Below are 27,296 nucleotides of genomic sequence, written 5' to 3'. Positions count from 1 at the left end.
TTTGTTTACCCAAGCAAGACATAACACCAAAGGCATGAAATAAAATGGAAAAAATACATTTAATTTAAAGGATATGCTGTTAAAGATTTAAACGGCACCGCAGTGTTGAACCTCACAGTGATCGGTCATTGAGTTTTATTTGTATTTCCAATATTTATGTTACTTTTATTACATTTTTACAAAGAGAAAAATTAAGAGTCCAGGCTGTAATATGAACTAAAGTAAAAGGGTGTGACTTATTTCCGAGAAAAAAGCTCAATTCTGTGATGTATCTTGAATTTTTTTTTTTTTGCTTTTCTACAAATGTTATAGTTTTAAATTTAAATTTAACTGTAGCTGCGGCTCTTTCTGGCCTACATCCCTCCTGTTAATTCAGCTGAAATTTGTAGTTGTTTTGATTTGTAAAATTCAGAGCGGCAAACCTAAGTAGCGGTTGGCTCTAACTCCATCTCCCAGGTGTCATTGCGTGCGGTCTGTTTCTAGGTGTCTAGCAACAGCTATAAGCCCAGACAGCCGGCGGCAACGGGAGCGGTGTTTCTTGGTGTGTCTTTGGTGTGATTGTTCGTTGCCGGTTGTTCATAAGTAATAGTGGTTTAACTGAAAAAACGGTGAAACAACAACCCTGACCCCTGCACAGAGATATGAGCGGCAGCGGGCGGCCCAGGACCAGCTCGTTTGCTGAGCCGCCAGGTGTTCCAGGAGCCGCTGCTGCGTCCGCCGGATCAGCCGCTGCCGTGGGGAGCAGCACAGGAAAGACCGGGGTCTCGCAGGCCTCCGGTAGCAGCTCGTCAGGATGCTCCAACCTTAAGCTTGCCAGTAAGTTGTAATTATCTACTAACTCCTTATCAGAATGTGCTGAATCAATATATCATATTACAAGTAGCAAACTAAAAACTACACACCGTCGTTATGTGTCACAGCGCAGAGGAAAGTCGTTATTTCTCCGCGAACTGGCTAGCAAGGTTACTAGCCTGCTAACGTTAGCCACTTGTTTTGTACATTACTAGTTCCCTGTCCGGCCGATGGCTCTTTTCACCCCGTCTGGTGTCAAGACTGTTTCACATGCCATCATTTTAACCGAGCAAAACTAAAGCACATTAAAGATTTGAAGTAACTAACTAATATGTGTTTAAAAGCTGCAAGTGGGTTGGATTTTTTATTGTGGTCATTGTGGCTGCTGAGCTGTTAAATCAGCTCCGTTGTTCTTTGTGACCAAGCTAGACTGTAATACCCCAAGTTGAGTGCTCCATTGAAGGGTCTTTTGTAGGTGTAGCTGAGAGTGCCATTAGCTAACAGTCTGAATCCACTGGTGGAGGGTCAGGGCGGAAAAGTTGCATATTCACCAAGGTCACCTGCGGGGTAGTGTTAAAAAAAAGAAGCTTAGCAGCAGGTGGCCGACGCCTGGAGGATGCAAGTGATCCATGTCCAACAGCAGAGCCCAAGGAGTGGGTTTCCTCTGTCTGAGGAGAAATAATAGTATGCCCTTTTATCACTGTAGTAGCGGGTGTAAGCAGAGATCTATGTGTGTGTGTTAATCCAAACCTTATCATCCATTTGCAGCCACTGCCGCGTCTCTTGATATTAGAGCCCAAAAGGGAGGTCATCTCCAGTTCAAAGCCGTGTGACCCCTAGTTTCTCTGCAGCAGAACAACACAGACTGATGTCCTACCAAATGTTGCCTTTGGCAGTTTAAAGATATTCTTTTGAATGGTTGATCAGGTGGTTTTTGTCATGTTTGAGCAACCTGCAAGCTATACCTGGAGGCAGAATTTATGTCAGTAGGATTTTCCTGAATATATCACCAGGACTGTGATTTTTTTTTTTTTTTTTTTTTTAACAAGTTCTTTTTGTAAGTTGGGTAAAAATACTCCAGCTTTCATTTTTGTTCATCAGAAATAATAATAATAATAAAAAAAACCACCTAAACCTCTGTTATGCTTAATTGTATAGTCAGCCTCACTCCCAGCAGACCACAGTGAACCAGGAGCAACGTTGACACGTGAGGGAATGAAGTGATTTGGGGGATTAAAATTAAACTTGGACATGGAGCTTAGTCAATGCAAAGTTGAATTGTAGTGCTTCACAGATGACTGACAAGCCTATAAAAAAATAAAACAAATGAAATAAAAAGTAGAGAGTAAATTATAAAACCAAACAGAATAAAATACAATAACTTATTTTATTTATTTTAAACCATGCATGCCTTTTCAAAAGGAGAAGGGAACACAGGAAGGTAACGCCGGATAAATATTTGAAAGGGATTTAACATTAATTACATTTTGAAAACTAGATACAGCAAAGCCAATTTAAAAAGTGGTAAGCTATGTCTATAAATCATACTTAATCACAAGCCAGGCTGAAGAGGACGGTTTTAGATTTTCTATTTCAGTGATTGTTCCTGTGATTTGAAGCATAAAAAGTAAAAAGCTGCCCCACCTGGTATAATGGCGTATACTCTGAGCGCATATAAGACACATTAGGGCTTTTTCCTGGCTAAAAATGGACCTTTGGGGCAGTGATGACTGCAAATATAATCACAATTTCTTCCAGTATATGTAAGGCACAGAATCTGTGTTGCCTTACTAAAGTCTAAACATTTTCATCTCTTTTTGTGGATTTTAGGATTGGGTACATTAAACACCACTAACAAGAATTAAAAAAAAACCCAACAACTTTGAAATCATAATCCTGCTGATCTTTCTTTAGGTAGAAAGCCAACACTTTTTTTGTTTTTTGCTGGAAAACTCCTGGATTTGTGCAGCAAAGGACCGTGTAGGGCCTTAATGCGTACCATCCATCTTGTCCAGATAAGCACTCAGGCTGCTGTTTTTTCAAAGACTAGATAGCTGAGCATTTTTCAAGCCTGCTTTAAAAGCTTGGTCACTCGGAGAGATAAAGAAATGGTTTCACTTTTGTGGCATTTTTAAGGAGATAAATGGCAGATCTGGAGATAAATCTCACATGAGAAAAGTTCAGATCTGAGGCTACGTCCACACTAATGCGTTTTGAAAACACATCGTTTTCTCTTTGTTTTGGCCTCCCATCCACACCGGGATGGCGCTTTCCCCAAGGAAAAACACAGCGTTTTGAAAACGCTGTCGAAAACGAATACATTTGAAGACGGTGCGTTTGTGCCGCAGTGTGGACAGTGAAAACGCAGACTTTCGAAAACAATGACGCATTTTAGTTATGTGATGCACTCATGTGACTAATTAAACAAAGATAGCGGAGGGTATTATACAGCAGTTGTTTTATTTGCTCTCAATTTTGACAGCCCTATTAAACATTAATATTAGTTTGTACATGCTCCAGATAGCTATTCAAATTCTTTAATTATCACTCGCTTTTGCAACTTTGTACTTTTGTGTTACTTGCAGCAACATCTCCACCTCATTGTTAGTCCATTTGAAAAACTCTGCTTTTCCTCGACATTTTGCCGTGACGTTTCAACGAGCCGGAAAGTAAATAAACGGCTGACAGAAATGAGGCAGGCCGAATCTTCTTGCGCTTCACGCATGCGCAGTACTGGAACGTAGGCGTTTTCTGCCGTTTCAATGTGGACGCACAACTCTGAAAACGACTGAAAACGCTAGTGTGGACTCGGAGCGTTTTTCAGATGAAAACGCTGTTTTCAAATCTATCCGGGCTAGTGTGAACGTAGCCTGAGTCAAAGTCCACACCTAAATCTCTAACGCGTTGGCTTGTTTTTCAATGGATCTGTCTGTATAAAGACTGGAAGACATGTAATGTTGAGGCATTTCCTTGATCTTATAAAATACCGGTAATGGTCTAATTTCAGTCCTTTGCTCTGAATATGGTACTTGTTGTTGGTAACTCTTAAAGATTACATTTTTACTTCACTGTGTATTAAACAATGAAGAAAAATGCACCTCCTTATAGCTTACATAGATTAAATAACAGGTTGCTTACCCACCTGGTTACCTGCCAAAATAGTTTTAATTGGTGTGGAGATGCCCTGAAAACCTTAGTTTTCTGCATTAAGGCCCTGTGTGAATGTACCTCCTGAGCTGACAAGCCCTGACATGTCTTTGAAGTGAAGGAGGAGGACTAAAGACGTGCTGTGTACAGTAATCCTCTATGATTACATTTTTGCTGAAATACGCTGTTATTAATACTTATATAATCACTAAAATATTTCTCTCTTGGAAATTAGAGTACCAGCATCAGAATTGATGCTAATATTATGGGATGCTTGACAGTGAATTGAATTTTTTTGTGTGTGTATGTGTATTGTAGAGTTTTTCTATTCAAAAGAGGAAACAGGTCCTGCTTCCATGAAGCAGAACATTTCTTCATATCGTTGTATAATTACCTTGTTGGCTGCTGCCACCGCTGCATCCACGAAGATGTTCTTTTTTTTTTTTTGTATGGTCTGTGTGCAGCACCAGGATTTATCTCATGTCTGCTTCATGCATAAAGTGTAATTCCTTTGCAGTGTTTGACGTTTTATAATGCAAAATACAGTTGAGGATCTAACTTCTAGTTTCGTGCTCATGAAAATCCGATGTCAATGCTGGATGAATGATATGAGGACTTGACCTGTCACTTTTGCAATGCAATATATAAAATTCAGAGCATCATACCTGTACAGTGGAGGTTGAACATGTAGGACACAAGTCAGGGGCAAGAAGAGACTGTTCGCCTTCCAAGTAAAAGTTGTGATGTTTGAAATGTGTTTATTCATCGGTAAAACTGAGAAAGAGTTATCTATTTTCATTTATGCTTACTGCTTATTCTTAGCAAGCAAGTTGGGGGAAAAATGCAATTAAATTAAATCCCGGATGTTTGTCCTTCACACGAATGATGCCACACCTGTAACTGTGAAGCTTTTGTGTAGGTTAACAATATCAGTATTTCAGGCTGTCTTTTAACAGTAGCAGGTTTTTCCTGGCTTAGAATAGGCCTTGCTGTTGAATAAGTCTGTTAACTTATTCAACAGCATTCATGCGTGTTCCTACCCTTTGAAACATTGTTAAATACTAATGTTTTTAATAAACGAGTGCATAATTCCCAGTAACACAAATTTAAAACATTTTTTTTAATCTGCTCCACACAAATATTTATTTTGTTAGGATTAGGTCACTCTACCTGTGACCTGGACAAGCTTTAGAAAACGGACAGCTCAGTGTCAGACTGTCAGTTTGATAAAGTAGGAAATGTGTGTTGAGTCACTATCTCTTCTGTGAAACACTGCAGAGGTGTTTCTGATACAATCATGTGATCACCTCAGGCTTGAGGGTATCACAAGGTTGGTAACAGCTATATTGATTTTATGTAAAGTTGATGTAAATCATCTTACAGTTTACTCACAGATGTAACCTCAGTGTACCGGGAAGTGGACATGTTTGTTTTTTGGTTTTTTTTTTTTTTTAATGTACATGTTAAACATAACATGAGTGCTATACTCTAAAACAATAGAAGCCTCTTTCTTCCACCAGCAGTTCTCCCCATAGAGCAGATGCCCTGGTTAGATTTTTTGGAAGATGCTGCTGCATTAAACTGCATATTAATAAGGTAAACTTAATTCTCTTGAACTACTTTGCTTTAAAGTGTGGAGTTCATCTAAGTGCAGTTTGTTTCTTGTGTGTAAAGATATTAACACAGAAACCTGCTGCTTAAGTGTGGCAATTCAGACTTTTTCTTGCATAGTGTAACCCTCAGCTGACTAAATTATTTGGCTTATAAATTACCATGTACGCTTATTTATGCTGCCCATTTTACTCTGTATGGGACTTCAATGTATTTACATTTTGTTTTCAAAGTTTAAAAGGTGTGAAATTATCTTCCATTCAATTAAACTGTGTCCACACCAGAAGTGATTTGCTGCACTGTAGTGACCAGAGATCACAGAATGTACATATTTGGCAACGCAAAAGTGGGCGGGACCTGAGATAAACTTTTCTCAACTTACAGCAAATGACTGAAGGGGCTACCAGTGAAAGTGTCAAATGTCATATTTGTCATAAGACCTAGTGGTAAATAAGGTAGAGGCTTACTAGACAAGATGGACCTCGTGATTTCCACAAGTGATCATCACCAGTTTCAAAGCGATGCACAGTGAGTGAATGGTTTTCTGTGTGCATATGAATCCTTGTTTACTCAAGTTCTGTTTCAACTGTGGTGTAAAATTTTCAAAAAGGAACGAGGGGCAAGCTTATTGATGGCATTTAAAAGCAGCTGGAGATGAATGGTTCACGTTGGGTTTTCAGACAGACAGGAAAAAAAAGGAGAGAACTGAATAGAAGCTTAACACTCGGTGGTTAATGCTGACAATATGTTTTGATTCCAGCTTACTTTTCCACTGGCTGCAAATATTTGTAGGTTTCTAGCACAACTCTATTTCCGCAAGTAACATGAGGGGAAACTTGTTGTGATGCACCATTACCAACTACATTACTAAATCTATTTGCGTCAGTAATACTAGAAAAGGAACACTTAAGGTGGCTACAGTGTGCCCTTATTATTTTAACACCAGCCTTTTATCCTCTGTTGTGCTTCTGTTTCAGAGCAAGTCTAAACAAACACATGGTTTTTAGATGTGTCGTATTTAAAATATTTGCAGAGAAACATTCAAAATCAAGAGTTCTGCAGCAGTAAATCTTGTTCTAGGTCTGTTCTAGGTCTATTATCATATATAACGATTATGGGTGGGAAATTACAATAAAATCAGAGTGTTTATTGTCGGGACTTGCATACAAGTGTTCATTTTCCTTGCCACAACAATGAGCCACTTGCAGTAAAATACAACGTATAAATATACAACCAAATTCCTGTTAAGAAACATTTTTTGATTAGAAATATCCCAGTGGGAGATAAATGTTCAGCTGAGGTCATTATTAATTTGACTTGGAGGTTAGGAGGAGTAGATGCAACACGCATTTTTTGATCTGGCTACAATGTATCAGCCTTTTAAAAAAACTGGAGCTGAATTGGTGTTGGTGTGACAGAGTTTGAATAATGGCATGCATGCAGGGATTATTTCCTCCTGGAGACGCGTGTTTCCCGTCTGTGAATGTCAGGTGAAAGACAGGAAGCCAAGCGGTGACACACAATGCAGCGCTGGTATGAATACACTGAACCGTGAAGCGGTGATAAATCAGGAACTCTGACGAAGACGGAGAAAAGGCTTCATCTTTATCGTGATAGATTATCAGCTTCAAGCAAGTTACAAGCCCGTGGAAATAATTTTTCATGCTATAAAAAATAAACAGCAGCAAAAGGGGAAAAAAAGCATCTAAGACAGTTGCCCTACTTTTAACCTGGACAAGTGAGTGTGTTCATCAGGGTTCAGAGCTTGAACCCAGTCAATGAGGTAGAGAACCCACTGACACGGTCACGCTGCAGGCCTCACGGTTTCAGCTGTAACAAATACCGCCATCGTGTCGTTTGGATAACCAGGACAGTTTGCTGTGTGGACACAGACATGCAGGAACACTAGGGTATGCAGTTCTGTGTGAACGAGAACAATATCAATAAGTGCATTGTCTTGTTTGGTAAACAGAGCATTAAGTGTGTGGACATAGAGTGGTAGTGACACAGAACCATCATAGCTACATGACAGTGTTGCCCCATTATTTAGACTGCACAAATAACACAGGAAAATTAAAGTTAAAGCAGGGTTGTCATATTAAGTTTAACCAATGGCCACACAGAGAAATGGGAATCGGATCAAGGTTCAGACATAGATTAAGCCTAATCGCAGACCATCAACACAGGTTTTCATTGAGTTTTTCGTTTAGACTGGGCCTAGGCCTAATCCATGTCTGGGAAACCTGCTGATGCAGTTTATTCGAGGTTTTTCCAGGCTCAAATGAGTCTTTAAGGGTATTGCATAAAGGCATGATTGATCCACATATACTCAAAACTAAGACCCGTCAATTTGCCAAACAAAAATGACATTTTTAATCTTGAGTTTAGTAAACCCCACTGAAAACACAGTAATAGTGATTTTCATTTGGTGGAAACCCAAAACTACTTTGGTCTATGCTGGAAATTTCAGAACTAGTTGACAGGAACAACGGATGATGCCCAAATTTTCATATACAGGACAGAGTGACTTTTCTGCACGAGGCATATCTTCCTATGAGAATTAGTACTTCTAAACTATGATTCTACTTGGACTGTTGAGGAAATGTTTTGTGTGTGTATCCCGCCCCACTTTTTTTTTTTTTTAATACTTTTATCTGTTTGTTTGTTTGTTTGTTTGTTTGTTTGTTTGTTGTTGATTGAAGTGTACATACTAATTTATCAGGGCAAACATTTTGACACTTAGAAACCTTGTTGGTGAAAAATAGATGTGAAAGGAAATTGGGCCGATGTTGGAGATGCTTTACACTTTTTTTCAACTCCAAGGCATGCCTTATCTGATAGAGAACAACCCATGCATTTAATTTCTTTTTTGCAGTATTCTGATTGATATTTCTTTCTTTGTAAGAGACTGGGGCTCATCGGAAGAATATCACCGTCCTTCGGTCTGTGATTCAGTTTTTGCTTTCACACCTCAACCAGCTTTGACCTGAGAGAGAGTCACTGTTTCAGCCACGTATGCAGGATTTCTGTTCTCAGGATCATTTTTACATGCAAAAAATAGCCTCTTTTCCACCAGCACCTACTCAACGTGACTCGACTGAGTTTCGATTGTTTTCCATTATAATTAATTACTACCTCAATGTGGGTGGTGGTATTATAGCAAGGTCCTGTGACATTTTTATGCAAAACAAACAGAAAAATGGAGGGCACTTGTGTGTAGCCATTTTCATCATTTCCAGGTTTCCACAAATGACTGGTTTTATTCCTGAAAGTTGCCCTCATGACTCAATGACTGACGTCACTCCCTGGCCAATCAGTGGCGTGCAGTCTGTTGATGGCACATTTTCGGCTCGACTCAGCTCACTTGGAAATCCGTTTGAGTAGGTACTAAAAAAGTACCTGGTACCAGGTTGTACTACCACCTAATGGAAAAACCTAAAAACAGTCGAGTGAAGTAGGTGATAGTGAAAAAAACGGGCTTTAGTGAGCGAACAGCTAGCTGACAGGAAACGAGGTGATGGGAAAAACATGAAATCATGTGTGCAAACCAAAGTCACCACCTTAATGATTGAACCATTCGGGTAGGTTAGATGTCTGGGTAATTGAACCTCAATCTGAGGCTCACATGTGAAAATGTTAATGGCAGAAAAGTATATTTCCTCCATTTCAGTTAAACAATAATTGAGTGAAATGCTACAGTCTTCCCATTATACTGGAGGCTAATATATGGCTGATGATGCTACAAAAATAATCCTTTTATGTTAGGCTGTTATGACTTAATTTTTTTATGAAGACAAAGAAAGTGGCTGGCCTATTTTTGGGTCCATTCCCACTTTAATTAGTCACAGCGTCTTGAATATGAACTCCGTCTTTCGCTCCTTCTTCCTTGGAGGGTTTTGTAAAGTTGACAATCATTCACAGGCTGTCATTAACCTAAATAATCACCGGGCCAGTGGAGAGACAGCCCAGATGTAAAGGCTGTTGGCAATCAGTTGAATGTCAGGAGTGCTGTTTAGTTTGTATCCTAAAACTCTTTCATGTCTTTAAGTCTCATAGAAACGAGCCAGAGGGACGACAGGACATTTAAAACCTCCTTATAACTGTTCTGTGGTCTGCAGCACAGTTAACCGCACTATAGCTACAATTTTTAACATGCCTCTTCCTGCTTGTTTCCTAGGAGACAGCGGGAAGGTGACAACGGTCGTGGCCACACCGGGTCAGGGACCGGACCGCCCGCAGGAAGTCTCCTACACTGACATCAAGGTGAGAAAGAAAGCAAAACTGAAGCTCTATGAAATTACAACTTTCTTTTTCCAAGTCTTCTCCTCATTTTTGTTTTGTCTGTTGAGGATGGTTTTACTTAGTTGCTGCATATTACACACACAGTTGTGAACAGCACATGTAAAGCCCCCAGTCTATGTAGCAAGTAGAGACCAAACACACTTGTGCAGAACCAAATGCTTATACGTCTTCTTTGGTTTCTTTTTGATTTTTAAAAAATCAGAACAACACAATTTCAGTTTTCTTCAAACTAAAAGAAAATGTATCAAAATCAAACCACTTTTAAGGACTTCTGACTGCTTCTTAGTAGCATCCAGGCTTTTTCCCCCCTTTTCTCCAAGAGCAAAATGAATTTATAGTTTATGTAGTTTGTAACAATGAGAAACTGAAGTTGAATCAAACAGTTGGCGAGTACAGTGCGCTTGTCCTCCATTTGTCATTGTTGGTGACGCCACCAAAACATCCAGTCTGTGGGAGAGTTTCAGCTGATGGGTCATCATGATACAGCATCAAGCAGATTTTTCCACTGAAGCTGAAATATTTTCAACCCACACAGACGCATTATTGCCACTTTTCTTATTGTCTAACAGAAATTTTTGGCAAACCAAATCGTGCATAAACTTTGTATGTAATCTCAGCAAAAACTGCCCTCGTTTGGTATGACAAGGGCGTTAAAGACGTTAAATGGGATCTGTCATTCTTATTTCCAACTTTATGTTTTTATTGGATTCTCGTGATTAGTTTTTGATGAGTTAGTTTTCATGAGTTTTTAAACATCACAGTTTTTAGTCCTTGAGAGCCAGTGTCCTGAAACTTTTAAACGTGTCCCTGCTGCAACACAACGGAATAAAATAAGTAGGTCATTAGCAAGACTATAGAACTTGACTGCATGCTGAGGTGGCAACCCCTAACCTAACTCAAGTAAATTAAAATACATGTGTTTGGAAAAATGTACTCCTAAAAGTACTTTAATTGCACCATGTTCATTCACTCATGAGCTACTGTAACATCACCACCTCAGCATGAAGTTTCAGAACACCGGCCCTCAAGGACTGGAGTTTGACACCCATCCTATAGAGCTACCAGTGGAATAATCTGAATCCTGAGCTTTTGGCTCACAGGGATAACTCAAACGTTATTTGAAACTTTAATCACTGCATGTGGAATTAATAAGGGTATTGATCAATGCTGATATTTCCATAATTATTCTGCCAAGCCATAAAAATGCATGATTTTAAAGGCGCACATTCTTTTGCTTGTGTCTTTGGAAAAAATGACATAACTGTGTCAACTGTAGCCTGAAACTACATAAAGAAGAGTGTTGCACTGAGCCAGGCTGTTATCACTTTTAAGATTACTTAATGGCTCTGTAGGTGTGTGTAAATTCAGATTTATCACACTTTTATCACAAAGCCAATAAAATTGTCGTTTAGGCTTATCAGAAATACTTAACTTGTCTGATGCCTGCAGCAGTGGAACGTTATTATATTTGTATAATTTGGCAAGAGTCTTAAGCAGAAACAAAATCTGACTACAAACATCTCACTGTGCTTAATCGCCATTTTTAATACCTGTAATTTTAATACCAAAGGATTTAAATGGAAAATTGCCAAAGAATTTTGATTTATTCATGAACTGTTTCTATGCTCATGTCTGACTATCCATCTATCTTTTGTGAAACAGTCACAAGATTTAATCTATTAATACATTTTCTTGATCATTAATTTCCCCTCTTATTTATTTTTATAAACAAATTTTCTACATATGTCCACATAGTTATCATTTCACAGAAGTCCCGCATGAGACCCTTAACACTTCACATGGGTAACTTCTGTTAGATTACTAATGGAATTTGGTTGGACACCATAAATCGCTAGGTTTAGGCATGAGAAACTACTTCATTAGTTTTATAAGAATAGGCTGAGTTAGGATTAACAAAAAAAGGAAGATTGTTTGGATTTAAATACATAAGTTGCCATTTTATAATTTAAATTTCGTGGTTGTTAGAGTGACAGAACTCCACTGAAGAGTCATCATATGCGCTGTAGGCTTGAAAAACACTTTCAGAAAAAATCAGACTATCAGTCAAAGATGGATAGAGACAATTTATTACTATTAAAAGAATGGAAACACCAGCAACTGCAGCTTTCAGGAAATTAAATAAACGTTTGTGGTTGATCACCTGATGGGCTGTCCTTCAGTCTGACTCTCCTGTTCTGTTAAAACCTTGCAGGTCATTGGCAATGGGTCGTTTGGCGTGGTGTACCAAGCTCGCCTCATCGACACACAGGAGATGGTGGCCATCAAAAAGGTTCTGCAGGATAAGAGGTTCAAGGTAGGCGTGTAATTTAGTTTCTGTAATAATCTTATCAATGGCACCCCCCTCACCCTCCTTGTTAATAGTTTTGTGATCACTTTGTTTACTTGGTTTCCCTCATTGACTCATGTGTCTGTTTGTACAGAATCGGGAACTACAGATCATGAGGAAGTTGGACCACTGCAACATTGTCCGATTACGTTATTTCTTCTACTCTAGTGGCGAGAAGGTAAAGAAAACAAAAGGGTCATTGTACAGACTACTCTAAAGAGAGCTGAAAGAAGAGATGGTAAAACAAAACTAACATAAGTTAAGCTATGGTTTATAAAAAAAAAGACATAAAATAATTAAACCTCTCTAAACTCCCAGTAGTTTCAGTATGTCGAAACTATAAATAAAAGGAAATGGTACATGTCCATAATACATATACAGATGCTCAGATATAGCATTAAAAAATAACCCAACCCTAAAATGGGGAAGCAATTAGTTTCTTTTACTGATAAATATAGAATCTGATTTAATGTTGCAGAAGTAACTTACTGGAAATGTTTTGTATCAGCGTGCGAGGTTATGCCAGGCTTGTCTGTCTGTTTGCTTAGCTGTCTTAAACCATAAATGCTTTAACTACAGTTACCTTTGTGTCAATCCCTCCATCCTTTGCAGAAGGATGAAGTGTACCTCAACCTCGTGCTGGACTTTGTCCCTGAGACGGTCTACAGGGTTGCCAGGCATTTTAACAAGGCCAAGAGCATTATTCCTATCATATATGTGAAGGTAATTCTGCCCCTAATTTCCTTCCAAAACATTTCCATGTTGTCCAAGTCACAGTATTTTTCTGTTGAAGTTTTTATTCTCCAAAAACTTCAAACATTGTAAAGTTCAGAATTTCCTTCGTTTTCAAGAATTTCCTCAGAAGGTCTCCAGTACAAATACCAAGCTTTATGCTATTTATGCCTCTTAATAAATTATTTATATGTTGTCTGATTTTTGTATTTTGTGTTGACCTCCAACAGGTGTACATGTACCAGTTGTTTCGCAGTCTGGCTTATATCCATTCCCAAGGTGTGTGTCACAGAGACATCAAGCCCCAAAACCTGCTCGTCGACCCAGAAACTGCCGTCCTAAAGCTGTGTGACTTTGGCAGGTGAGCTAAACCCAAAAAATTTCCACACAAATCAGAACTTAATTTAGCAGTAGTAGCAGGATTACGTTTATCTGCCTTTTAAGTATATATATTTTTTCTGAAATCTAATATGGGAAGAATAACAGCATTTCTAATGCTTAACACTTAGATTCTGTTCTATGAATGAAGTTCAACATGCATAGCACTGCAAACAGTCTGAACAGGGTAATGAAGGTGGTTGTCACCTCAATTCAACTCATCTAATCTAGCTATGAGCGCATTCATGTGAAAGACTTGGAGTTTGCTGCATGTGATTAATTGGAAACGAGGACACGTCAAGGGCTATTAGAGCATTATACTTCACAAAGGAAAAGCAAAGAGTAATGTTGTAAAAATACAAAGAAGTTAACCATAAAACAAGCAGAAAGTAACACAGCTGCTGTAAACGTGTGCTGAGAAAAGCCCTGTACAGAGTGTGAAGTATTAAACAGTGATGTATGATTGCATGCGTCTTATATTAGATCCAGAAATGACAGCTGGCAAAAACTCAAGTTTAGCGTCAGGAACACGGCTCTGTTTTTATTTTTGGTAGTATTTTATTTTTTTATTCAAATGCTTATTTTTCTGTTTCACAAGCACAACTGTCTCTCCCAATAGCCTTTCTCCTGCACTCAAGCTGCATTACTGATCTCTTCTTCAGTATCTGCAGATGATGATCAGGCATTTGATTGAAGATCAGACTTTAATTACAATGTTTAATTAGTTAAATTAAGACGTTGTCAAATGAAAGGACTCATATGGTGTGCAATAAAGTGTTAATCTTGCTCTGCCCAGTTGTGTTAATCTGTCTGATAGAAATAAAAACTATAATTCAAAACGGCAAATGGCCTGATTGCAAATTTTATAAAAGTCATCAAATACTCTTTTAAGATTATATTGCTTTATGAATGTTTGTATATCATAAAAATTGTTTTCAAATTTTGCTTGCTGACAGAAGGGGAAGGTAAAGGAAAGAAGTTAGTCCTCAGAGTCTATATTTCTCTTTGATGCCCAGGGAAATATAAAAACTTCCGAACCTCTTACTATCTGCACACAGAGGCATCTTCCAGGAATAGTGTCGCTATTTTCCAGACAACTGAGTGCTCAGTAGGGAGTCGTTTGGTATATATTGATCTCCTATCTTTTTTTTTTTCTGCCGTCTTTGTTACCATTTAACGTGATTCTTGTGCTTCCTTCAGCGCAAAGCAGCTTGTCCGGGGTGAACCAAATGTGTCGTATATCTGCTCACGGTACTACCGCGCCCCGGAGCTGATTTTTGGCGCCACAGACTACACAGCAAACATCGACATCTGGTCAGCTGGCTGCGTACTGGCAGAGCTGCTGCTCGGACAGCCCATATTCCCCGGTGACAGTGGAGTGGATCAGCTAGTGGAGATTATCAAAGTGAGTTGTTTGTTTGTTTGTTTTTGTTTTTTCATTTAAGTCTTTCTGCACCATTCATTTATACTATTAAAAGGTAGTCTTGCAAACACTCTGTTTGAAGTAAATGTCTTATCCTCCTCTTCTGTTCTCAGGTGTTAGGAACACCAACAAGGGAACAAATTCGAGAGATGAATCCAAACTACACAGAATTCAAGTTCCCTCAGATCAAAGCGCATCCTTGGACCAAGGTAAATGACACCTGAGGACAAATAACAGCAGCACAGTCAGTTTTCTCCAGGTCTATGCTCTCTGGAAGCAGGTGCACTGTGAATAAGACCGATCTTTTGTCTGAAGTGAGAAATGAAAGTTACCATTTTTCATTTACTTGATGAAACTGTGATATGTTGGTAGTTTCTTGTTAATTATATTGATGGCACTGACTTAGACATCAAGTAACAGTCCCAAAAAATGAAATATTGTTTTTCATAATGTTAAAAAGAAAATGGCAAAACCAGCAGCTTTTATACTTTTTCAGACAAAATGAATCATTTCTGCAAAAGTAAGTTTTAGGAAATTATTTAAAAGTAGATGCAGAATTTGCTAACCTCGGTTCTTTTGCAAAACAGTTCCTCAACTGCAGGGTGTCTAAATTTCCTTTAGTCTGACCTGAGGAACCTGGGCAATGACTCAGTTTTTGAAGGGGAGTTGATGTGTAATATAGTCGGCGAGCCCATGAAAGGCTTTACATTTAAAAGTTTAAAGTCAGTTCTGTATCTTAACTGGTAGCTACTGTAGTGTAGCAGGGATAGGAGTCATTTGGTCTTTGGTGTCATTAAGTGTATTTTTCAATTGAAGTCTCGTTCAGTTTGGGTGCCCAACGTCCTCTGTAAGCCTCGTTTATGGTTACTGCAATGGTATGCATGACATCATCGCAGCCCTGTGAATATTTACATTGGTGTTTGTGGCACTCTGGACTTGCTACAGTTTTCTCCAAAACAGTAGGTGTTGCAACCTTTTCACCAGCGCTGGTGCAGAAGAAGTCAAAACAGGAAATGAAGCAGTCACAGAGGTTTTCTCCAGCATGTCTCATATTTTCCAGCTGTTGCAGCTTCTCTCTGTGTGCATTGCTATATATTGCTGTCGAGCTGTAACACACTCGTAGACATGGCACCAGGTTAGAAAAACTGAGATACCAAAGCACGGGGCACCTACAGCTAGGACATCATTTTTGTTGATGTACCGACTGCTGCTTCCAGTGCAACCATAAAGTGCTGCCACTCAGAAGCAATCATTAGGCTCATCTTTATTGGTAGGTTTATTGAATTTTAAAGCCCTATAATTTATCTTTTCCCTTAAAAAAGGACCTGAGGAGGAGGAGAGTGGAAAACCTCTGTTAGGTGCACAAGTTTATTAGAGTAAAAAAGAGAAATCCTGTGGTTGTGAGGATGAGGCCACATGGACTTGAGGTGTTTTTAATGTTTGATTAACTGAGATATACAAAAAGTATATACTCAGCATGCAGTCAAGAGAAGAATCCCTTGTAAATTTACTACAAAGCAGCTGGCTCTACTTCAAAAGCTGCCTGCTGTTGCCTTTGTAGATGCAGAACTCCTGCATAGAAATGACTGTCTGTCATTTTGGGTTAACTTCCAGAATGGAAGAAACCCTGCATTGCATGACACTGGTTAAACATACTGGCATATGGAGCTTGCCAGTATGTTTAACCAATGTCTTGCCAGTATCAAAACATGTTGCTTGATGTCGGAACTTTTGAAGAAAAGCTCTCGTATTTCCTCAGGTGTTTAAACCTCGCACCCCTCCAGAGGCCATTGCGCTTTGCTCTCGGCTGCTGGAGTACACGCCAGCCTCACGCCTCTCCCCGCTAGAGGCCTGTGCACATGCCTTCTTCGACGAACTGCGCCAGCCAAACACGAGGCTGCCCAGTGGACGAGAACTGCCGATGCTCTTCAACTTTAGCACCACAGGTAGCAGAGTTAAAGTCTCGTTTCCTTCCCTTTTTTCTTTGCTAATTGTTCAGCTAAGTTGTAGCTGCTCTGCATGATGATTCTATGTCTGTAACACGACTTTAAAGTCAGTTTGTTCTGCGACTGCTGAGGTGTTCCGGTTAATTCAGTATACCTCTCTTTTGTTCTGTTGAATGACACTGCGCTCTCCTTATGACTCAGCGCTAAATAAAAACTCTCCTTTTATTCTCTGCAGAGCTGTCGATCCAGCCTCAGCTGAACTCAATCCTCATTCCTCCTCACGCTCGCTCTCACACAGCTGCTTCTGCACACGGTGGGAAACTCTTATTGTAATTTTACTGACACTGTCAATAGCAGGCTTTTCTGCCAGTTGAGAGGGAAAAAAATGAAATATATTTTTATATTTTACCTTTTTGATTTTATTTTTTTAAATCCAGACACTGAAGAACTAAAACTCTTAAAATTGTCTTTATATTTTTGAAAACCATCTTTATATTTCATGGAAACATTTTAATAAGCACACCTTATTTAAGTCCCATTCTTGATGTCCCCATCAACATCGTATATTTGTATAAATTTGAAAACCTCTGTTATTTTTAGTTCATACAAATCCTTAAAATGCCTTGTAGGGAGTTAAACTCATTCACCTGAAAAGTTTATGATGGCCATTTGGTAAAATTGAGACAGGCTGCACAAAATTCTCTAAGTTTAAATGCCTTAAATTAGTTCTTCAAAAGTCTTTCAAAAAATATTATGTTGTTTGTACCTCTCAGCAGTAAAAATCTTATGGTTTTGTTGTCACCCTGCCGGGTGGGAGGGCGGTCAGCATGGACACCAAAGTTTGTAAATCCGATTACTCGAGAAGGAAGTCGCCTAGGACTCTCAAATTGAAACTTGAAACTGTTTTGTGCAGATTTAAAAGTTGATTTTAAGGCCTTAAGAAGTTTCTGAAGATCTTAAGAGTTACCTTGTGTATTTAAAAAAAACAAACATAAATCTGACATAAATAGTTTGAAATAGAAAGTTTGGGGGAGCGGGTGTTTTTGTTTTGTTTTTTCTCTCCTGACACAAGATGGCAGCACTACGCATAAAAGATGGCAAATTTCAGACTGATTATTTTCTATTACTCTGTCTGACGTTTACTGCTCTGTAAAGCTGTAAAGCTTCAATTTAAAGCTCACTGTACCTTTTGTCTCTTCTTCCTCTCCCCTTCAGATGGTACCGGTTCAGATTCATCTCAACACAGTTCAGTACCAGGATCTCTCAACAGCATCTGAAGCAGCTTCTCACCCATCTGCCTGCAAAGCATCACCCCGTTTTCTCAGACACACACACACTCTGTGTCCACAGCTGTCCACCATGCTGCTTTGCTATCTTCTTCCATGGTCTGTTTCTGTACAGTAAATCCACTGAGCAAACCCTTCGTTGTTTAGCTGTCAGGGTCGAAACTACGGCAGGAGATTGTTACACACACACACCGAATCGTCCCTCTGCTGCTCGGGTGGTTTTAGAAGGTTCAATAGTCGGGGCTGGTCCTCTGTATTATAAGCTTTTGTTAACCATTTTTTTTATTTATTTGGCTAGGTAAAATCATTATATACTTGTTTTTCCCCCTCACTTTTAAGATTATTTTTTTATTCAGTGTTTTTAAATGAGTGCACGCTGCCTGAACAAGACTAGAACTGGGCCCCTCATCACATACAGGTCATCACAGTAGGACTTTAATTTAACTCAGGATGGGAGAACAGTTGCAGGGACATTGACATTATTTTAGTCCAATCCTCTACCTAAGTTACAAATCAAACCTTCAGCTGTTGTTGTTTTAGCTGCAGATGGAAGAAAAAAACAGGCCAGTGCCAGATAAACGTCAGAGTTTGCCTCGTGTTGGAAACGAGCGTCCTTACAGGTGTGTCTGGTAAAGGAACTAAACGCTTCTCTGACTAAACTATATATACCCAACAAGGAAGGAGTCTTAATTTTTTTGTGGCTCGAGACCCTTTCTCAGTTTTTAACCATGTTTTTACTTTTAAAATTAGGTCCCACATTGTCGGCCACAGAGGCATATTTGTAGGAAAGAGCACTTAAGTGCAACTCGAAAAGAAGGCATCACTTTGCAGGAAATTGTTTTAGACCTATTAGGGTTGGGAAAAAGAAATGGCGTCCTCAGAAATGTTTCTAGATGGCTGGACAGAAGCGTGGCTGCTCGTTCTCCTTCTTCACAGGTAATTTGGCTGCGTTCGCCTGATCATGAAATATCAGAAAAGGTTCAGACAGTACTTTTAGTCTTAGATCAGTGTTGTGAAAGAAGATTGCAAAGGTTCCCGATAATGTGCAAGTGGAGTTGGAGACTTTATATTGAAAAAAATGTCTTTTCTTTAAGCAAGCAGAAAAGGAAAACTTTCAACCTTCCCCCAAAGACATGTTTGAATTTCAGCCTTCTCTGGAAACGGCTCTGTGTTCTGCTGTTTTAACTAAACCAAAAACGTAGTTATTTCTTTACTATATTTCCATATTTGCTTCCTTTTTAAGATTAAATTCTGTGATATGAAGTCAGTGATATGAACATATAAATTGGTGTTACAGCCTGAAATTATTCAGACTTTTAATGGCTTAAAAACAAGAAGCAGAGAATTATCTGATTGGTCCCTCATCCAGTTTTTGTAGTTGTGTGGATATGAAAGCCTCGAAACTTCAGTTAAAACTTAGCAGAAAAATTGATTTAGATGCAAATCATGTCCAGATATCAGAAAGCTGTGTTTTGTTTTTTGTTTTGTTTTTAAATCCTCCTTGGTTTGGAAATGTGGCGCTTGAGTATTTGTCTCACTGTTGATTAAAGGCAGCAGAGAAACAAATGAGAGCTCCGGCGAGTTCGTGTTTATTTATTAGGTTGTCTTTGGATGAGAGTTGGAGTTACTCTAAAGTCGTGGTGATGGTGCGAGGATAAATGGAGCTGGGCTATCAGCTCATCAGTGCTGACGTAAGAGGAAGCATATCTGTAGGCAAGCAGGGAAATCCCTTTAAGCTGAGTGTGTGCGTGTGTTGTACTCCTGTGTTCTTGAGGACCAACTCTGATTTAACCCCCGTGATGGTGAGGATGTTCTTCCTGTCCTCACTGTATTGTTTTGGGTTTTTTTCTTTAAATGGTTGGAGCCCAGAGAGAGAGAGTGTGTGTGTGTGTGTGTGTGTGTGTGTGTGTGTGTGTGTGTGTGTGTGTGTGTGTGTGTGTGTGTGTGTGTGTCTGAGAATACTCCCACCTACAGTCTGAACAGCCAGTGTTTTAGGAATAGAGCAGCCAACAATACTGATTTTTAGTACGCAGTACAGACCACTTGAAAGTTTGTAGTATAGTATATTTGATACTATTGTACCATTGCCTCCACCTGCTCTTTTCCTCCACCCCACTTTTTTTTTTTTTTTTTTAATTGCTCCACACGTTCACATTAATTTTACACGAGGAGAATCACTCTCCCCCACCAGCCGCTTCATTTGTTTGTGGCGCGTTAAAGCCGGCTGCATCCCCCTTTCTCTGCTGTAAGAGTCCAACCAGCACGTTTGATCGACTCTGCGGGTCGACGGCGTTCACACGCAGAGCTGTCAGTCTTTTCTGAGGCAATGAAAAGCTGTGACCAAGCCCGAGGAGAGGACTCAAATGTGGCTGGTTTCAGAAGCCATTTTACTTCCTAACTCTCCACCTCCTCTTATCGCACGTGTAAATATCACTGATTTTTATTTGTTCCTCTTTTTACTTTTATTACAGAGTTGTTTATATCTTATTCCCCCTCATTAAGCTGTCTTAGTTCCTGCATTTTTGTAAATAATTTTTTTCACTATCCAAAATGTAAATACTGCAAAAGTGAAAAGGAAAAAAAAAAAACAGCCACTCCTCATGTTTGTTGACGATCTTTCTCTCTCCTTCTCTTTCTTGTGTACCAGTGAAACTGTTTAGTAGCTCGTCCTGTCTCTCCTTTAGTCCTCTGTGGACTGACTGCTGAATGAGCTTCTTATAAGGGTTCTGTTCCATAATGCTCTCTCTCAGCTCACCGAGTGTGAATATAATCAGCTAATCTGACGCCTGTAAAGGACTGAGCCATTTAAAAGCAGCATCCTGGGTTTGAGTCTATCCCGAGAAGCCAGCCAGTGACGTCAATAAATGTGAAATGTCCAGAACATTAAACCATTAAAGTGAGACTTAAGGGGTTTATTTTTGATTTAAGTGTGATTATATCTAAAAGAGCTGTTTATGTACAGGATGTTCCACTTACTCCCACCTGCACTAATTCAATCCTCCAACAGGTCCTTTTCCTGCAGCTTGTCCCAGAAAGAGGAAAAACATGGACTGTAAATTTAATTGGAAAAACATAAAAAAGCAAAAGAAAATCTCTTTGCAGGTTGTGCAGGTCATATTTACAGTAGTCATTACCTTTTGACTGTAGATGGCGAACACCAGCAAGCCTAATCCTTATAGCACAGATAAAGTAATGCACTCATTTTCATTATTAAGATAAGTAATTGCTCCTGTTACTGCTTTACAGGGGGTAGAGTACAAAGTACAAGGAGCCCATAACAATACAGTGAAGGTCAGTGCACAGTGTAGTTATTCTATTCCTCACACTCAAACGCACCACTCCCACTCATTTCAGTCATAGAGTTTGGTTTGTTAAGCACAGACTGTATATAAAAGATGGACGTAGCCCCTGATTCTGAAAAGCAAAGCCAAGGTTCTGGTTGCTTAGATGACCCATCAGTGTATTTATCACCTCTTCATACGTCAGTCATTGGTATCCTTCGTTTCAGTCGCTTCAATCACTCGTCTTGAAGTGTAGTTTGTTTTTGGGCACGTCCACTTGTCTGTTGTTACTGCAAGTCTCTGAACATGGATGGAGAATAAATCAGGGCGTGCTTATTGGTTAACAAGTTGCGATCTTGCTTTTCTTTCATTTCACAGTCGGGTCTACTCCCTCACTATGATGTCTCGTTACAGAAAGCTAAGATGGCGACAGTGAAAATATCTGCTCAGGGGCTTTATAACATGACCTCACTAACCAATGGGTGACCTGACAGGAGTTATGTCCATCATTTATTTACAGTCTGTGGCATAAAGTTGAAAGTTAACTCTTAGCTTCTCCAGCTCCAGTTAAGAACTTTTATCAGAGTTCATAAAGCTCTTTAGTGTTTTTTGTTTATTTTTATGTGTGGTTGTACTTCCTGTATTTCTTGCCTTGTAAGTGGAGCAGGTTTAAAAAGCACCTGAGATTTACATGTCCTACTGAGTTATATGATGGTGCTTTATTAGGTGCCTCTGTGTCTCCCCCATTATACGAAATGTGTCCTTCAGTGTTCGCACTCTGAGGCTTAACCACAGCTCCAGTTGTCATCGTCATAAGGAGCTTGGAGGAGTGTTGGTGACTTTCCAGGATTAACAGCTTTTCACTTTTGACTTCCACTTGCCTCAATCTATGCGTTTATATTATAAACTGCTTGGTTATGGTTTCGGAAAATTTTCGTGCTTTTTACCCAGAGCATCACAACACAGATGCCATCAGGTTTGACAATGCAGTCTTAACTGACGCCTCGGGATCAGAGCGAGCTTCTCATTAATTCTCATTTTGGAACAGAACTCTTTTTGCTTGTGACAGTTTGCAAAATATGATTACTGTGCAGTATCGAGAGGAAAAGTGTCGAGCGATCTCACAGGTGTTTAGTTGGGTTAGAGTCCAGCTAGTACTCAACATGTGGGCATTTTTGTGTTTATGCGCTGTGTGGCATTCAGAATCGCTGCTAATGATCACAACAGGGTGGACATGGGGCGCCTGTGTTACGACAGACCTATCAGGTGTGTGTGGATGTACATTACTGACAGTTTCATGAAGTCTGAATCTCAGAAATTGTTCTTAAATTCTCTGAAAACTCAGATGTTAATATTACCTCCTTAAAAAAAAAAAACAAATCACATCTGTTAATTTTTTATTTAATCTGTTTACTTTAGTGTCACTCTGGCCCGTACACCACTGAGCCTGAGTGCTGGAGGGAGAGGGAGAGAGAAACAAACAGGTCTGTCTCTGTTCTGTGTGCGTACGATATGGACTCATTTACTGTAATAAAGTGATGAAACTGTGTCACAGCGTGGGTTGTCTTGTTTGTGACTTGGATTAAAAGTTTAAAAAAATTTTATCCACAGCTCGAGCTCTTTGTGGGCCAAACCTGCAGAAACAAGATTGTCCTCAGACTGAGATGTCTCACTTCTGCTTACTTTGGCAGACCGTCACCTAATTTTAAATCTTTAAATCACATCCCTGATTAAAGGGTGAACAATTATATTGGACTCTGTCTGCGAGTAAATTTCAGGGTTTTTTTTTTTTTTTTTTTTAGTTTCTTGCTTAAAGACCTACTGTGGCCTGTAGGGCCACAAACACACAGTTGGGGGGCCCCACCCAAGAGGGAAAATGAAAAGGACACTTTCTAGTCACAGTTCAGCATCAAGTCTGTTAAGCTTCACGAATATTGATCTTGTCAGTTAAGTAGCAGAGAGGGTTTTAATCACTTTAAGCTTCTTTGCTGTTAATTAAATTAACTGGTCCACTAGAGGTTCAACAATCGGACAACCCCCAAAATGAATGGTTTTACAGGTGGAATCCACTGACATTTTTTTTCCCTCCTCATCTTCTCTGGGGGGTTCTTTTCACCAGTTTTGCATGGTCTACTTTCACTACTGGTATCTGTACCCTACAGAGGTTGCGCAAGTAGTCCAATTTCTGGATTCACAGAAGTACGTCCCATTGCTAGGTTTGCTATGTCACCCAGCACAGCACATGGAGGAGAGTCCAGGAGACGGACAGTTACTCGACAGCGTGTTAGGTCCTTATCAGTGTGACCAGTATCTGGTTTTACAAGTAGAGACAGAATGAACACAAAACCCCTTTTTCCCTTTGATAATTTTCATTTGTATCACATGATGTTGCATCCTTTTGTTCCTAACACATCTATCTAGAAGTATAGATATCCAGGATCCTGCATTTGGTGATGTCCCTGAGTTCTAGACTTCAGGCAGTCATTGACTGCAAACTTTAATCCAAGTATTAAAAACAATCATTATAAAAATACTGAATTATGCCGGTTTGTTCAATCAAATCTGCATTGTTGGGTTTAAAATCCCCTGTAGTGATGTACGCAGGCGAAACTACAAGACTTCTGTGTTTAGGGCCATAATTTGTTGGACAGTGGCGTACCTATTGAAGTGGTCAAGAAGTGAAGACTTTGCAGACGCTACAGAATTTTCATGAATTTGCTTGGTCATCGGTGCAGGTGTGCACTTTTTGGAACACAACACCTGTTTTGGAGTCTTCAGAATAGTTATTGATTTATTTTTTATGAAGTCATTTTTTAACCGTGCATAATTCAATCAGTAACCATAAGTAAAAAATTGTTTCCTTGTTTCTTCTTGTATATAAGAGTTTGTTATTTCACAGGACTCCAGAATTCAGCCGAGAGGTTAAACTTCACTGAAGCAGGTGCCTGAACTTTCTGTTGTTCTTTCCTTTGGGTTTGTTTGAATTTGTATTTATTACTTTTCTTTGCAGCAGTCCATCACCCAAAACAAGCTATGAGGGTATTTTTCCTTCTTTGTGCCGGCGTTGCTTTGTGCATCACAACAGGTGAGACTCATCACAACAAAGAAAACCAATGAACAGAAAAAAAATCATAGCGACATATATGATGCACGTCTTTGTCAACAACAAAGTAGTTTCTGAAAATGCTTAACTTCAGTCTAAATACTCTTTCACAGCAAATCCAGCGCCTGACATGAAGCAAGGTAAAAGTCCTTGTGATGCATCTTTAACATTAAGTAGGTCAAAGTTAGTTACTGCCAGCACAGAGGCTACATAGAGGTGACTTTTTCTCCAGATAAGTATTTTCTATGTTTTGTGGCTTTGTTCGTGCAATAACAATTAACTGGAAGAAAATGGTACAAATGTGTAAGTAACTGTGTTCCCTGAGGTCAGTGCCACTTCTACTGTCCTGCTGCACATGCAAAGCTGACAATGTACATTAAAACCTACATTTGATCCATTCTTGTTATGTTCTGTACTAGAGTCACCACAGGAGCTGATTCCTGCTCAGCAAAACAGGACTGATGGTAAGGGAGAATATTTCTTTACTTGTCTGTCCTTCAATCACGGGTCCTCTACCGGAGGCCTGGGAACTTCAGGGTACTGTACAGTATCCATGCTGCTCCTAAGACTTTCCTCTTCTAGACAGAAATCTCAGATATCATTCTGAGTTTGGGGGTCACTGCACCAAATGCTCTGATTACTACGAGGAGCAGATCATCTGCACCAGCTCTCTCAGGTATTTCTCAAGCTTCTCATGTTCCTTCTTCCTAATGTTGCTATCACATCTATCACTATGGCCTTCTTGCTCTGCTTGTCCACCACTACAATGTCCATTTAATTAGCCATAACCAGTTTGTCCCACAGGATCATTCTCAACCACCTTAGGGGGTGTATCTCTTTGGGACATTTAGGCCATACTCAGCACAGATGTTCCTGTATATTGTTATGTAGTAGGATTCCAACTTTTCCCTATTCTCATCCCCTGTGCACTTATGCCATAGCCTTGTACCAGTAGCCTCAACACCTGACGTGAGTCTTGCTAGTCCAGGCAACTTCAGTTATATATTTCCCACTCATGTACCGAGGTAGGCTTTGGGGGGCCTAACCTACAGCAAGCTGGACTGAAAGGTTTGGTAGCACAGGAACAAGCTCTGAGCACAAGCTCCAGCTGTGTAAAGAAGCCCCTGAGCAACCCAGCACATAATAGCAGGGTGCAAGAAGCTAGCAAGATTACATGGGTCTTCCAGATACAGGCGGACAAACTCTGATGATGGCTAACCAACTGGGCTTAGTAGTGGTGAACAACCAGAGGAAGATGGCTGTGGTAGATGTAGATGTAGCTATACAAAGTGCTAGCAATATCAAGAGGAAGGAGCACGAGAACCTTGAGAAATACCAAGAGCTGAGAAAGTAGCTGGAGAAGATGTGAAGGCAACAGTGGTCACCGTGGTAATCCAAGCCCTCGGTCAGTGACCCCCAAACTGAGCGAGCGACTCCAGCAGATCACAGGAATGTCATCCAAGATCTCTAACAGGAACAGCAAACAGTGCGACACTAGGAACAGCAAAAATACTGCGCAGGACCCTCAAGCTCCTAGGCCTCTGGTAGAGGACGTGAGCGTGGAGGATAAAGACTCGCCTCCATGGCAATTGTGTAATTTTTTTCATTATATATAAAAAAGAAATTATAACTTATATAAATTATAAAATGTAGAGAAACTCTCTGAATTAAGTCTATTGTCTATGGAATACCAGCACTTTTCCCAGGGAACTGTCCCCCTGAGTTTCATGAGCACTGGGAGCGATGCTTCGGCTTCTTTAGTATCCCCCGGGCTTGGATAGATGCTGAGGTAACCATGTTACATCATAATTCTACTGAAGACCTTTAGAAATTACTCAGAAATCCATTATATTTTTCATATTTTTCATAGTTAAAAAAGTAATTTAAGCGTGCAGTTACCATTGAAGTCTGAGGCACTGTGTTTGCCTGTGATGTGTCTGCTTTTACAGGAATATTGTCGGTCGTTTGGTGCCAACCTCGCCTCCATCCATGAATGGGATGAGTATTATTTCGTAATAAATCTCATGAATGAAATGGAATACGATGGTCCGGCCTGGATTGGCGCCTTTGATGCTGTCAGGGTAATGTAAAATGCAATTAATTGTTATTATAGCAGAACATTTATGCTAAAGAATGAATGTCTCCCTGCTTGTTGTAAATACGTGCCTTGACTGTTGTTATTTTATTTTTACAGCTGAATTCTTCTTACATTGCTTGACGCTGCTTGTCTCATTTGTTTTTTACAGTTTGGAGATTGGCTATGGAGTGATGGTTCAGTAACTGATTTACTCATGGCCCCTGACTTGCTAAAGGGCTGGAATAAATGGGGACGTTGCCTTGCAATAGGTATATTGTAACGTGACTAAATCAAGTGACTGCAGAAATGCATTTTGAAATATAAAGCAGAATGGTCACTCCTCTTGTTTTCTTATCAGATTACGCCACACCGAAACGTCATCCTTGTGGAGAGAGTCTTCCTTTCATTTGTGCATTTAGACCAGGGCTGTGTTAAGCACTTACCTGCAATCAATCACATGAAACCAAAATCTAAAATTCCTTTCCTTTTTTGCAAAATAAAAGTGGTTTCTCTTAAATCATAGCTGAGTTCTGTTTTATTTATTTATTTATTTATTTCTCTTCGTGCATTGGGGTACATCAGCATAATATGTATATGAATGTCATGGTACAAAGGAGGGTTGATACAGTCTCATATATGAATCGGGTCTGCTTTTTATTTTCATAAAATGTCGACTGTTTGATGAGGTCTTCTCTCATGGTACCCCCGGTATAGATCAGTGTCATCAGCATACAGCAGGGTCTTTACATCAGGATAAACAGAAGGGCATGATATGATCTAAACAACACACCCAATAACACTTTGCCTTGTGGCTTCCCTCATGGTTAATGTACTCCTAGACCCAGTGCCAAGCCTGGTTAAATGGTGAAGG

At 39.6% G+C, this 27,296-nt stretch overlaps 2 protein-coding genes across 2 annotated transcripts; both read left to right on the top strand.

The window, feature by feature from the left end:
- Positions 1-452: 452 nt before the first annotated feature.
- LOC146363386 (glycogen synthase kinase-3 beta-like) lies at positions 453-22,794 on the top strand. Its single transcript, XM_084919296.1, has 11 exons — positions 453-816; positions 9,728-9,813; positions 12,065-12,166; positions 12,294-12,377; positions 12,812-12,922; positions 13,162-13,292; positions 14,510-14,714; positions 14,846-14,941; positions 16,492-16,678; positions 16,914-16,991; positions 17,894-22,794. Exons 1-11 carry the CDS (start codon positions 642-644, stop codon positions 17,953-17,955), a joined length of 1,317 nt encoding a protein of 438 aa, XP_084775422.1. The 5' UTR covers positions 453-641; the 3' UTR covers positions 17,956-22,794.
- A 91-nt stretch (positions 22,795-22,885) lies between these two features.
- LOC146363385 (ladderlectin-like) lies at positions 22,886-26,883 on the top strand. Its single transcript, XM_084919297.1, has 7 exons — positions 22,886-24,330; positions 24,462-24,488; positions 24,768-24,812; positions 26,043-26,137; positions 26,298-26,429; positions 26,595-26,694; positions 26,784-26,883. The coding sequence occupies exons 1-7, from the start codon at positions 24,279-24,281 to the stop codon at positions 26,858-26,860; spliced, it is 528 nt and encodes a 175-aa protein (XP_084775423.1). The 5' UTR covers positions 22,886-24,278; the 3' UTR covers positions 26,861-26,883.
- The last annotated feature ends 413 nt before the right edge of the window (positions 26,884-27,296 follow it).

Source organism: Perissodus microlepis, chromosome 22, assembly GCF_051167445.1.
Source record: "Perissodus microlepis isolate ML-2025 ecotype Zambia chromosome 22, ASM5116744v1, whole genome shotgun sequence".
NCBI lineage: Eukaryota > Metazoa > Chordata > Actinopteri > Cichliformes > Cichlidae > Perissodus > Perissodus microlepis.
Note: the sequence above shows the minus strand (reverse complement) of the source record. Positions and strands in the feature narration are given on the sequence as shown.

What these genes read in the sequence shown, in the direction of transcription:
- LOC146363385 (XM_084919297.1), top strand. Translation starts at nt 24,279, where the DNA reads ATGAGGGTATTTTTCCTTCTTTGTGCCGGCGTTGCTTTGTGCATCACA. An exon ending in TGCTTTGTGCATCACAACAG is followed by an intron (nt 24,331 to 24,461) that starts GTGAGACTCATC and finishes ACTCTTTCACAG; the next exon opens with CAAATCCAGCGCCTGACATG. An exon ending in TCAGCAAAACAGGACTGATG is followed by an intron (nt 24,813 to 26,042) that starts GTAAGGGAGAAT and finishes ATGGAATACCAG; the next exon opens with CACTTTTCCCAGGGAACTGT.
- LOC146363386 (XM_084919296.1), top strand. Translation starts at nt 642, where the DNA reads ATGAGCGGCAGCGGGCGGCCCAGGACCAGCTCGTTTGCTGAGCCGCCA. An exon ending in TGCAGGATAAGAGGTTCAAG is followed by an intron (nt 12,167 to 12,293) that starts GTAGGCGTGTAA and finishes CTGTTTGTACAG; the next exon opens with AATCGGGAACTACAGATCAT. An exon ending in TTCCTATCATATATGTGAAG is followed by an intron (nt 12,923 to 13,161) that starts GTAATTCTGCCC and finishes GACCTCCAACAG; the next exon opens with GTGTACATGTACCAGTTGTT.